This window comes from Panthera onca, chromosome F2, assembly GCF_046562875.1.
Source record: "Panthera onca isolate mPanOnc1 chromosome F2, mPanOnc1 haplotype 2, whole genome shotgun sequence".
Taxonomy (NCBI): domain Eukaryota; kingdom Metazoa; phylum Chordata; class Mammalia; order Carnivora; family Felidae; genus Panthera; species Panthera onca.
Window position 1 is genome coordinate 44,487,818 of NC_138356.1, and position 13,899 is coordinate 44,501,716.

General features: G+C 42.1%; 1 protein-coding gene across 2 annotated transcripts in view; it reads left to right on the plus strand.

Annotated features, from left to right (window-relative positions):
- MATN2 (matrilin 2) overlaps positions 1–13,899 on the plus strand; it is a 135,503-nt gene that overhangs the window by 83,404 nt on the left and 38,200 nt on the right. For both annotated transcript variants that reach the window (XM_060610995.3, XM_060610997.3), the window contains exons 6-7: positions 3,724–3,846; positions 12,844–12,966. In XM_060610995.3, the coding sequence (XP_060466978.3) occupies positions 3,724–3,846; positions 12,844–12,966 (246 nt within the window). The remainder of the gene's footprint in view (positions 1–3,723; positions 3,847–12,843; positions 12,967–13,899) is intronic.

The window sequence follows — 13,899 nt, forward strand, 5'->3', positions numbered from 1 at the left end:
GTGCCAGGGCTTGGTGTCCTTGATGTCTGTGTCCTCCGTTTCTGCAATTCTTTGCTTGATATGACAATGGTTCTTGAATGATGGGCTATTAACTTTTAGAAGGATTTGGTGCTACGGCAGTGTTTATGCTTTGACTCAACTCCAGCCACTGGCTAACATCCCATGACATGCAGATCCTGTAACTATGTTAATGTCCTGTTCCCACAATGACTTGTGTATTAAACCCTCCATTATTAGGCGCTGTTAGAACTCTTTGGGGAGGTGAAGTCACAAAAATGATACTTTAGACAGAGAGTTAATGAAGGCTGGAAGCAAAGGAATAAACAAAACGCAGGTTATTACCCTTTAAAACTGTAGACTTTGGGGCGCCTTGGTGGCTCAGTCGGTTAAGCGTCTGACTTCAGTTCAGGTCCTGATCTGACACTCCGTGAGTTCAAGCCCTGCTTCGGGCTCTGTGCTGACAGCTCAGAGCCTGGAGCCTGCTTCTGATTCTGTGTCTCCCTGTCTCTCTGCCCCTCCCCTGCTCATGCTCTATCTCTCTCTGTCTCAAAAATAAATAAAAACATTTAAAAAAAACTGCAGATTTTCCCTTTGCATCTTTAAAAAAATTTTTAAGTTATTTATTTATTTTTAATATAATTTATTGTCAAATTGGTTTCCATAACATTTATTTATTTTTGAGAGACAGAGCATGAGCAGGGGAGGGGCAGAGAGAGAAGGAGTCACAGAATCCAAAGCAGGCTCCAGGCTCTGAGGTGTCAGCACAGAGCCCGACGTGGGGCTCGAACCCACAAACTGTGAGATCATGACCTGAACTGATGTCAGACACTCAACCCACTGAGCCACCCAGGCGCCCCTACCCTTTGCATCTTTTGATTGTTGGGTTAAGTATGTCCTTGCCCTAGCAGCGCAGGGTTTTGTTTTTCAAGTCACACATGTGTATTAATTGCAGATTCCATTTCCTTTTTATTATTTCCAAGTTCCTGACGTCAGAATATCCTAAAAGTGATAGAGGGAAATGTTTTTTAAAGGAGAAACAAATCATCCATAATCCCACCACCTTGACACAGCAAGAATTTTTATTTCTAATTCCCAGGCTTCAGGCATGCCTTTGGAGCTCTGTTTTACCTGGGTGTCACCTCTGTAAATATTCAGTTTTGAGATCTACTTTTTTCACCACATTTTGTCTGTCTTCCTATTTACAATTATGTTAGGATTATAATGTTAACAACTGCCTAATGCCCGAATCTCCTCCCACAAAACCCAGTGCCCCTGTGCCCCTGACCCCCCCACCCCGGCCCCGCCGTCAGTTTACAGCCACTCCGCCCTCATGCCAGATCCCCCAAGTCAGCCTCAATCCTTCTTTCTTCCTCCTGGCTCGCCTCTATTCCGGCAGGACCCCCACTGGCCCCACCTCAACTCATACCTGGTGTATTAGCTTCCTAGGGCTGCCATCACAACGACCACAAACTGGGTGACTTACGCCAACAGAAATGTGGTACCTCCTAGTTCTGGGGCTAGAAGTTCAAAATTGAGGTGCTGGCAGGGCCATGTTCCCACTGGAACTTGTAGGGGAGAGTCCTTCCTTGTTTCTGGAGGTGGCTGTTGACCCTTGGTGTTCCTCAGCCCGCAGCCACATCCCTCCAGCCTCTGTCCTCACATGGTGGTCTCCCTGTATGTCTGTGTCTTCACGTGGCATTCTCCTCTTCCTATAAGGACACCAGCTGTATTGGATTAGGGCCCACCCATATGACCTCATCGCAACTTGATTGTATCAGCAAAGACCCTATTTCTAAATAAGATCACATTCACAGGCACTGGGGGTAGGACTCCTGCATTCTTTTGGGGGACACGTTTAACCAGAACACTGCTCCCCTATCTCCCCCCCACCCCGCCCCCACCTCCGTCCTGCACCACCATGGTTGAGCCCTCCACCATTCCCCACTGGGATTATTGTGGTAGGCTTCTAACTGGTTTTCTACTGTCACATTTGCTCTCTATCATCTAGTCTCGATTCCTTTGTTCGGAACCTTCCAATGACTCCCTCCTCAATGAGAGTGAAAGCCAAAGTCCTTGTAGTGGCCTCAGTCCCTCCTGACGTGCACTCATTCTCCTCTCCCACCTGTCTCTGCTCCAGCCACCCTGGCCTCCCTGCTTGTCCTGCAGCATACCAGGCATATTCCCACCTGGCAGCCTTTGCATTTGCTGTTTCTTTTGCTCAGATGCTTACTCCCCATTATCTGCTTGGCTCAACCCTCAGACCCTCATTTAGGACTCTGCCCAACGGCCGCCTTCTTATGATGCCTTTCCTGACCACTTCGGTCACCCTCTATCATCCTTCTAGCCTCCCCATGGTAGCTATGGCTTTTCCCCGCTTTATTTTTCCCCAGGATACTCTCTCCACCTTCTGCAAGCCTATCTTATTTACTTATTGTATTTTTTGTCCACCACCACCACTATCCAAATGTAAGTTCCTTGAGACCCGGAATTTTTATTTGTTTTGTTATTTGCTCTATCCTTAGCACCTAAAACAGGGCCAGGCCGGCAGTAAGGTGTTCAGTAAACATTTATAGATTTTTTTTTTTAATTTGTTAGTAATTTTTTTTTTCAATATATGAAGTTTATTGTCAAATTGGTTTCAACATTTGTAGATTTAATGACAAATAGGACAAGGCATTTTCTTATAAATTACTAAGCCATTTACCATTATTAAATGTCCATCTTATTTTCCAGATTTTTTTGTCACTATAAATAATGCTGCTATAAATAACTTATTTCATATGCTTAATTTCTCCCTTTTATCAGTTACTTCTTTGGGTCACATTTCCACAGTGAACACTGTCAAACGTCCTTCCAAGAGGATTTTTTGTCAATTTATAATGTCACCAGCCCTGACTCTGTTTCCTTGTTGCCTTGCCACCATCGGGCTTTATCCCTTCTTTATTTTTGCAGTTTGATAGTTATTAGTGTCGTAGGCTTTGTGATTGTTTTGATTTGCATTTCTTAAACTTTAAGAATTTTTTTTAAATCTTTATGTATTTTTGAGAGAGACAGAGCATGAGCGGGGGAGGGGCAGAGAGAGAGGGAGACACAGAATCTGAAACAGGCTCCAGGCTCCGAGCTGTCAGCGCAGAGCCTGACTCAGGGCTCGAACTCATGAACTGTGAGATCATGACCTGAGCTGAAGTCGGATGCTCAACCGACTGAGCCACCCAGGCACCCTGCATTTCTTTAACTTTTAAATACAATTGGTCATGTGTTCTTTAGTTTATCTTCTTTATACCTGCATTTTTTTAAATTTTTTAATGTTTATTTATTTTTGAGAGAGAGACAGAGCTCGAGTGAGGGAGGAGCAGAGAGAGAGGGAGACACAGAAGCAGAAGCAGGTTTCAGGCTTTGAGCTGTCAGCACAGAGCCCGATGCAGGGCTCAAATTCACCAACCGTGAGATCATGGCCTGAGCCGAAGTCGGACGCTCAACCGACTGAGCCACCCAGGCGCCCCTCTTTAGTTTATCTTCTGAAGTAAATTGCCGATCTGATTATGTTTTGGGTGATCGCAGGGGAAGTGCCTTGGAATCATATTTATTCATCCGCACTTTTTTGGGACAACCATCTTAATCCTCGTTGATATTTGTTATAAGTATGCTGTTATTTCCATTCCATACTATTATTCCCTTTCCTGTCTGTGTGTCTCCTTCAACTCTGTGTTTTCATATTTACAGCCGTGGACTACTGTGCCTCAGAAAACCATGGATGCGAACACGAGTGTGTGAATGCTGATGGCTCCTACTTTTGCCGGTGCCCTAAAGGATTTGCTCTTAACCCAGATAAAAAAACATGTGCAAGTAAGTTACCTACAAAAAGAGTTTGTGTGTGTGTTTGACAGTTTTTGGCTCGCACATTTTATTTACTTACTTATTGACTTACTTTTAATTCCCATGTAGTTAACATAGTGTTACATTAGTTTCAGGTGCATAGCACAGTGATTCAACAACGAAAACTTTCTTTCCTGCTATTGCTGTGGTCACCGTGGCCGGGGAATTCTCCCAAGCATATCGTGGCACAAGATGATGTGCTGCGGAGTCTGATGACTTCTGCCCCATTCTTCCTCTGTCAGGCCTTTCGTCACTTGTCCTAGGACCGTAGCCCACCCTGTCTCAATATCACCCTTCAAGGCATTTGACAGAGGTGTCTTTCATTGGAGACCACACGTGAGAATGGTCTGCCAGCATCTGTTGAACGTGCTGACGATCAGACCATCTGACTTCATGCTGGCTCAGCCGGGCTGTGCCCATCAGTATTAACAGAGCTTAAAAAATACTTTCACTGAAGCTCTGTGGCTTGTGGGCTTCAGCTCTGCCTCCACACGAGCATAAGAAAATCGCTGAGCCTGAAGGAGTTGAATGTGGTTGCTTCGGGGTGGGGGAGGGGCGGGTGGAGGGTGGTTTGCAGAGAATGGCTCGTTCTTTTGTTTGATATATTTAGTTCTATTTGATTTTAAATACACGCATACAGGTCAGAATTCACTTGAGCTCCCAACATCTGACCATAAGAACTTACAAACTAAAGATGTTTTGCAAAAGGATTCCAAAAGCGTTCTTTTACATGTAAAGGTATGTCAGGGCACTTAAGGGATTGTGTGTGGGCGATCATCCTGTTGAGGGGTTCACTTGAGAGAAGGTTGTTTTTAAAGGATTAGGGCCCAGCATTTTTAAGAAGTGCAGCTGAATACCAGGTCAGTGTACATTATCTCTGAAACATACATCAAGGAGAAAATAGGATTTCAATTCGTAAAAAGTTCATGTACCCACCGCCTTCTAAAACACATTGATTATGGAAAGCAGGATATACGTGGACAGTTTTTTAAAAAGCACCCCCACAAAACTCCTGAAACGTAAGCTTCTTCTTCAACCCTAAATATCAATAGCTTATAAACGCCGGAGCTGGAGACAAGGGTGGAGCCTGGAATTGCAAGGAACACGGCCAGTCAAAATATGCATTTCTAGAGCCCTAACCATGTGCCAGTAACAATGGACAAGGTGAGGGCCTTCCTGGAGGAGGTGATATTTTGGCTGAATCTTGAAGGCAGAGCTGTCATTTATTCACCGGGCAAAGAAGGCTGAGACCAGGGTGGCCGGGAGGAGGAAAGGTGTGCCAAGATATAAGCCAGACAGGCTCAGGCCCACACCTGGCACACGACTGGCATGCGGCTTATTGAGAGAAGAAGCGGGTGATGAGTGGCCTCCTCTGGTCCTGGTCTCCCTTCCCTTCTGAACATTCTGAACCGTAAATCAGCAACCCGGGCTGTGGTAACAGCTGGGAAGGTGGTTGCCAGGTTGACGGGTTGGTCTGTTCCTCAGAGAGGAGGCCATGTGCTGCCAAGGGCAGTCTCGGCCTCAGAGCAAATTCTAGCTCTTATGCTTTTTCACTGGCTGGCCTTGGGCAATTGATTTGTGCTTCAGTTCCCTCAACTGTAATAGGGGATCATAATACTGCCTGCTTCACAGCGTTGTCTTGAAAACTAAATGGGGTAATCCATATAAACCATTTAGCAAATTGTCTGGTGCTGAGCAAGTTCTTTTCAGGGATGATACTGCCTTCAACGACTTTAAATTGGTATTTATTGAGCATATACCACATGCCCGAGCTAAGTTTAATAGTGCATAAAAAATTCAAGACTTGGCCCCAGGCTTCCACTCGGATGAGACCTGGAGGAAAACACGCGTCCTATCCAGTCTGCCTCCTGCCTCCTCAAAACTCCTTCCCTGCCTGAGACCCCCCGATTCCCACCCCTAGTTCCCAGAGGCTCGCCATCACCCCCATCCTGTGGCTCAGTATGTCTCCTATCCCAGAATCCCTGGGGACACGGAGAATTACAGGCCCCAGGATGATGCAGGCAAGGAGACCCTCCAGTCAACACGGAAGCTCAGGCGCGCTGGGAGAAGAGGTCTGGCTGGGAGGCAGGGGAGGACTGGTCCAGCTCGGGGGCCTCGCCAGTGAGGCACGGAGCCCAGCAATTCCAGCGTGTCTCTGGACCCTGTCGGAGTCGAGACTCAGAAGTAGGCAGGGCTGGGTACTCAGAGGGGTCTGGGTGGGCAGCATCCAGGAGGTGTGTCCCCTAGAAAAAGGACCCCCTTCCTATCATGCTTGGGGCAGGGTGAGAACCAGACCTGGAAAGGCTACTGCCAGGAGGAAGGAGACCCCCCCCCCCACCGCCCGGCTTTCTTGGAAAGCTGTGAGAGTGGGAAATAAAGTGAAGCCCAGCAGTAAGAATGGAGACCCTTGGGAGCACCCCACATCTGTGAGGGACAAGAACAAGAACTGTGAAATAGGGGCCAGTTAAAAAGACAGAAACAGGATGGAGGTGGAAACTCAGAATCAAGACAGTCATCCTGTTAGTAATTAATGAGGCATCACATCAGCTTCCAGCCAAGTCGGCCTGGCTGCTGCTGTGGTGTTGAGAGGTTTTTTTAAAAAATTTTTTCCACTTCTCGTAAACTTGCAAAAAAAATGAAATAAAACAAAAGATACTCAGTTCCTTAAATTTCATCTCTATTTTTAACCAAAAGTATATTTGAAGGCTAACCCAATTAGTAAGTGTAATTATTGTCTGAAAATGTAGACTGTCAATGTAATATACCAAACGTGATTAATTTATGATTAAACCAAAGTATATATAATAGAGCCTTATGTTCCTGAACAAAGAGTATGATTTAAAATATGTAAGTATTCAAAAAGCACCACTTAAAAAAATTTTTTTTTAATGTTTATTTATTTTTGAGAGAGGGTGAGCAGAGGAGGGGCAGAGAGAGAGGGAGACACAGAATCCGAAGCAGGCTCCAGGCCCTGAGCTGTCAGCACAGAGCCTGACGCGGGGCTCAAACTCACGGCCCGTGAGATCATGACCTGAGCCGAAGTCAGACGCTTAACTGACTGAGACACCCAGGCGCCCCCAAAAAGCACCACTTTTTATATCAATTCTTTCCCCTAAAGCAACCTATCCAAGTCTATCTGAATATTCTGTAGAGGGGAGAAGAGTGGAAATATGCAGATATGGTAACTTTGCAAAATATTGCCAAGACTTTTTTTCACTGTGGGAAAATAGACGTAATATACAATTTACCACTGTAACCATTTTAAAGTGTACAGTTCAGTGACATTAAGAACATTCGTGTTGTTATGCAACCATCACTGCCATCACTGTCAGAATTTCCTTCTTCTTTAAGGCTGAATAATATTCCATTGTATGTATACATCACATTTTGTTTACCCATTCATCTGTCAGTAGACACGTGGGTGGTTTCCACCTTTTGGCCCTAGTGAGTAATGATGCTATGAACACGAACGTACAAGTATCTGTTCGAATCCCTGCTTCCAAATTGCTAGATCATATTATGGCAAGACTTTTTAAGGTCTGATCTGAAACCACTACTACTGAGCCAGGCACGAGAACATTCTCAGATGTTCAGGGTCTTTTCCTGAGAAAGATAGAAGACTTCAGTCCACTGGACAGGGATTCATGTCTTTGGTATCAAGGAGACTGCGGGTTTCAAGTCTAATGCTTAATCATTTAATACCTGTTCTAGTGAGTAAAGGTAATTGTAGACATTTATAACATATAGTAGCATGTTGCTATTTATTATTTACTGACTTTGAGATCATTATAGTCATTATTTTTTAGACTCCATTGATAACTTGATTGGCATTTCCATCCTTTTTCAAGTAGGAATGCTTTGCATAGAGGAAAGTACTACATGAATATTTATACTTGCTTTAAAAGTGAAACCTGGAGGAAGGAAATAATTTTATACTGAATCCAAGGCATAAAATATAGAATGTATAGAATTTAGGTTCCATAGCCAACTTATGGTTAACCTACTGTAACATGCTACTTAGTTTTGTGAGATGAATTTTTGTACATGAATCAAAGATTCTCGATTGGAGGGGACCTGAAAGTTCAAACTAGTTCTAGCCCAACCACCCATCTCACAATATTCCCATCATGCTATCATCCATCCTGCACTTAAATACTCCTACTGACAGGACACTCACTACACCCCATGCAGTGCATTCCATTTTGTGCAGCTCTGACTCTTAGAAAGTGGTTCATTAAACTGAGCTGAGAATGACTTCCTTGTACTTTGAAACTAAGAACAAATTAGGCTTCTTGTATTTTCTTGGTCATTAGGACTAAGTCATATCAGAATAACTTTATTTCGCTTAGTAGACTAGCTAGGCCTGGAAAACGTGGTAGGGACTATCTGTACTTTCACAGACATTGGACCGATTTGCTGATGAAGGCCCTATGCCTCATAGACCAGATGGAGGAACGTGTGCTGGATGAAAGAAAAATTAATTGTTTGCATCTATAACTGGCTGAATGTCTGTACCCAGAAGATGTTAATTGCTGAGCTGAGATCCTCACGGAGGGAGGTTTTTCAAGCAGCCTGCCAAAAGAAGCCTGAAGAACTATATAAGAGCTGTCTTATATCCTTAGTGATCCCTTGTTGGTTCCTAGTGGGCGGTGTTTACATCTAAACCCTCCAAAACACTCCACTGAGAGTAGTACTGATAATGAGGCACCTGGGTGGCTCAGTCAGTTGAGCATCCGACTTAAGCTCAGGTCATAATCTCACAGTTCATGAGTTCAAGCTCTGCATTGGGCTCGCTACTGTCAGCATAGAGCCCACTTCAGATCCTCTGTACCGTGCCCCCATCTTCTCTGCTCCTCCCCCACTCACACACGCTCTCTCTCTTTGTGTCTCTGTCTCTCTCTCTCAAAAATGAATAAATATTTATAGGTAAAGAAGAGTGGTACTGATAACCGTTTATTCATTCAACAAATATTTGTCAAGCACCTACTATGTGCCAGATGCCATTGGAGACACTAAGCATGCAATGCTAAGTAAAACGAACCAAAAGACTTCTGTTTTTTGGGGCAATAGCTTACATTCTGTTGGAGCAGAGTAGATGAGAATACAGGGCTCACGAGAAAGTGGAATCTGAACAAACACTTGAAAGAGGTGAGGGAAGGAGGAGACTTTTGAAGCAGGGGACATACAACACCAGTGCAAAGGCCCTGAGGCAAGAACTGTGAGACTTGGCAATGATGAGGGACAATAAGGAAGTCCATATGACTAGAACAGAGTGAGACATAGTAATGTAGTATGGTCCACAGAGCATACAGCCTGTCCTGTCTATAGTCATAGGTTTGCTCCCCCAAATTCCAGTGATACCTGTGAGCTCATGGCCACTTCCCTATACTGAAATCCTAAAATGGCTTTGTTTGTTGGCTGTATTTTATGTTTGGGTGTAGACATAAGAAGCTATACACGTTGTCCCCAGCAATTTTCCCTGATTATTTTCTTCTCCATTACTGGGCACTTCCCACACTGTTCTTTTTTCTATTTTTTAATGCTATTTTCCATGGCAACTAGTTTCACAATTATGAATGTACATACTTGTTTTTAATACCTTTCCTGACTACAAAAGTAACATATACTTACTGTAGAAAACTAGATCATATAGAAATGAAGTTGTATAAAATGAAACGATCTGTCATCACCCAGAGATAACCATTGTTAATACTGACTTGCTACATTTCCCTCCAGCCTTTTTATGCATATGAATATATTTTTATAGAGTTGAGATCATACAGTATAACATTAAATCATGAGTATTTTCACATGTCATTTTAAACTTTATCAAAAACATTTTAATGTCTTCATGATAATCTATCATACGTATGTATCACAAAGTGTTCAATAATTTTTTTGGCTACTCTGATTGTATTGTGATAAATGTTCTCATATGTAAGTCTTTGCATTTTCTGATCATTTTCTTAGGAACAAAACACAAAAGGAAACTTACTGAGTCAAAGTCTGTTAACAGTTTTAAGGCTTTTGATGTATATTGAAAGTTATTTCCAAAAAGTTTTACCAATGTATACTCTACTGTAAGCGTTTTGAGGAGGCGATTGAAAAAATTTTTGCTAACTTAAGAGAAAATTTTTTCTCACTGCTCTTTTTATTATCATGTCTAATTACCTTTCTTCATAAAATTAGGTAGTAATATATAGAGATAATTGACAAATACATGTTTTTTGGTGTTATGTGATTGATGAATAGTCTGTTCTAATTAAAATTAACTGAAGAAGGATTAGATCATATGAATAAAGGCCTCTGTTTATTAAAGAAATTGAATTTGTTCTTATAAACCTTCCCACAAAGAAAACACCAGGACTAGTTGGCTTAACTGGTGAATATAGGATGAAGAGCTAATATCAATACATAAATTCTTCCAGAAAACTGAAGAGGGAACATTTTTCAACTTATTCTATGAAGCCAGTGTTACCGTGATACAAAACCCAGGAAAATACATTACAAGAAAAGAAAACTACACATAAGTATCCCTCATAAAATTCGTGTAAAAGTTGTTTAAATATTTTTAGCAATCAAATCCCACAATATGTAAAAAGGATAATGCATCATGACCAAGAAAGATTTATCCCAGGAATTCAGAGTTGATTTAACATTCAAAACGTGATCAATGTAACTCACAATATTAACATACTAAAGAGCAGAAACCATAAAATCCAACTCAAAAGATAAAGAGCATTGGACAAGACCTGACATTCAATTTTGATTAAAAAATTTTTTTTAATCTTTATTTATTTTTGAGAGAGAGAGAGAGAGAGTGGGGGAGGAACAGAGAGAGAGGGAGACACAGAATCCAAAGCAGGCTCCAGGCTCTGAGCTGTCTGCACAGAGCGCCATGCAGGGCTCGAACTCACGAACTGCAAGATCATGACCTGAGCTGAAGTCGGACACTTAACCAATTGAGCCACCTAGGCACCCCTCAATTATGATTTTTTAAAGAAAAAAAAAACCTTTCTGCAAATTAGGAATGATAAGAACTGCCTCCATCTGATGAGGTGCATCAGTGGAGAAATCATCAGGCAACACCATACTCAATGATGAAAGACTGAATGCTTTCCTTATAGGATCAGAAACAAAACAGGATGCCCACTTTCACCACCTCCTTTTAGTATTGTACTATAGGTTCTAGCCATTGTATTAGGGGTAAAAAAAAGAAGGGCAGGGGGAGAAATGAAATCTAGGTTGGAAAGGAAGAATTAAAGCATATTTATTAACAGACAACAGGGTCATCTATGTAGAAAATTCAGTGGAGTCTACAAAAAGGGGCTATTAAGTGAGTTTAGCAAAATTGCAGGATACAAGGTCTATATACAAAAAACAACTATTTTTTACATTTTTTCAATGGAGAATCAAAAATTAAGATTAAAAAAACCATTTACCATAGCATCAAAAATATGTACTACCTATGGACAAATTTGACAAAAGATGTGAAAGACTTATACTACAAAAACTACAAAACATTGCTAAGGGAAATTAAAGAAGACTTAAATAAATAGATATATCACATTCATGGATCAGAAGGCTTAATACTGTTAAGCTGTCTGTCCTTTCCAAATCTATACATCAAAGCAATATCTATCATGATCCTAGTATGCTTTTTTGCAGAAACTGACAAGCTGATTCTAAAATATGTGTGAAACGCAAAGGATTAAAACAGTTAAATGGATTTTGAAAAAGATGCCCAAAGTTGGAGGACTTAAACTACTTGATTTTAAAAACTACGTGTTTTTCCTTTTAAGGATATTGTGCGCCTTTCTCTTAATCATTTTGTTTCCTCTGTTACAGGCTAGGAAATTCTTCATTATTAAAATTCTTCATTATTAAAATGATATCCATAGGTCACATATTCTGTAATATAGTAAAATCCTCATCAAAACAAAAATATTTCTTTTATGACCCCATCAGCTGCTAATTATTTCAGGCAGTTTTAAACAGTGTGTTTAATTCCATTATAGCAAAATAATCAGACCCTTCAATAGAAGTCTCTTTCCCTATCTAAAAATACTCATATAAGTAAAATCCCATTATAAAAAATTCTATGTAACCTTTCTTTTCTCTTGGTGTTTTGATTTAAATTAATGTGTACCTAGAGATCACAATCTCTGACTGTGCAACCTTGAGAAAATCTAAGTGCAAATGAGTCCCGTGATGTAACGAGGACAGTACTTTACAATGAGGATATCTCTGTCATTTATTCCTTCTTTTTCCCAGGATCTGACTTTGTGTCCTATTGTTTGGCTCAGTGTCTGAGGGGTTTAAGTGGTCTGGAGTTCGACTTGGGAAAGATTTCCATTGTTTTCATTGCATAAATTCCATAAAACTTTGAGCTAAGCTCTCTCTTCCCAGCTTGCGAGACAACAAACAACACTCAACCACGCTTTTATTTTAGTGGCTTTTTTTTTCAACGTTTTTTGTTTTTTTTTTTTTAATTTATTTTTGGGACAGAGAGAGACAGAGCATGAACGGGGGAGGGTCAGAGAGAGAGGGAGACACAGAATCGGAAACAGGCTCCAGGCTCCAGGCTCCGAGCCATCAGCCCAGAGCCCGACGCGGGGCTCGAACTCACGGACCGCGAGATCGTGACCCGGCTGAAGTCGGACGCTCAACCGACTGCGCCACCCAGGCGCCCCTATTTTAGTGGCTTTTAACGTGAACCCAGACAAGGAAAGCATCTTCACAGATTCACTTGCTGCATAAACATTTTGTAACATGTTGAGAAAGTTCTCTCTGGGAGGCCATATCCCTAAACATGGAGATAGCTTCACTGAGAGATCCCTTCATAGCAGGACTGTTTGAGGTTACAGGAATTTATTATTTAGGGAAAATTAAGAATGAAATCCCCTTGGTTTTTCTCTGTGATATTTATTATTTTGTTCACCATTCTTACGATTTTTCTCTTTCCAGAGATAGACTACTGTGCCTCACCTAATCATGGATGCCAGCACGAGTGTGTTAACACAGTTCACTCCTATTCCTGCCGCTGCCTAAAAGGTTTTATCCTGAATCCAGATAAGAAAACCTGCAGAAGTAAGTTGCACTGGCTGTAGAAGGGCTTGTTCTGATAAATGCTCTGCTAATTTTCCTTTTCCTTGCAAAACTTCAGCAAGTATACGTGTACTCAGCATTTGTGCTCACTGATACTATTCTGCCCTTTATTTTACCTTTTGTCACTCCCAGTTCTGTGATGGAGATGATTTTTAGAGATTGACTAGACTGAGTCTGCCTATGGGATCCACTGAGCAAAGTTGAGGCCCAAACCGAAGCCCTAACCTACATGAAATGAGGGCGCACACCCTCCCTCCTCCTTAGCCTCACAGCATGTATTTGGGACCTTGTGAAAGAAAAGCCTGGGCCCGGAGACAGGAGGTAAAAGGGATTCGTTTCTTCCGGTCTTACCAGATGAGACACTTCCTGGCTGCTAAGAGGGGAAAATTGCTGCTCTATCCTCTTTGACATAAAGGAAGGAAAAAAACAGGACTCTGGGGTATTTCCGCAGCATTCGAGAGGTACATGGCGTCAGCAGGATGAAATTAATGATGTGCTGAGTGACTCAAATGCCTGTCGGCTGGCACATCAAGGGGGATCTAGAGCATGAGCCCCAAATGAGATCTCTTTACACTAGACTGTCCCTGAGAAACCACTAGAATGGGAAGTCCACAAGGACAAAGATTCTCCTGTTTTTCTCACTCTTGAATCCTCAACACCTCGGGTTTGGCACATGAAAGTGCGACACAAGACGAATGAATGATTGAACGAGTGAGTAAATGGATCTCTCTGAGATTTATCATCCTGGAGAAATTGCACCTCTTATTTGAATTGCTCAATCTTGTTAGAAAGATGGCCCTTTTGGGGCGCCTGGGTGACTCCATTGGTTAAGTGTCTGACTTCGGCTCAGGTCACGATCTCGTGGTTCATGAGTTCGAGCCCCACATCGGGCTGTCTGCTGTCAGCACAGAGCCC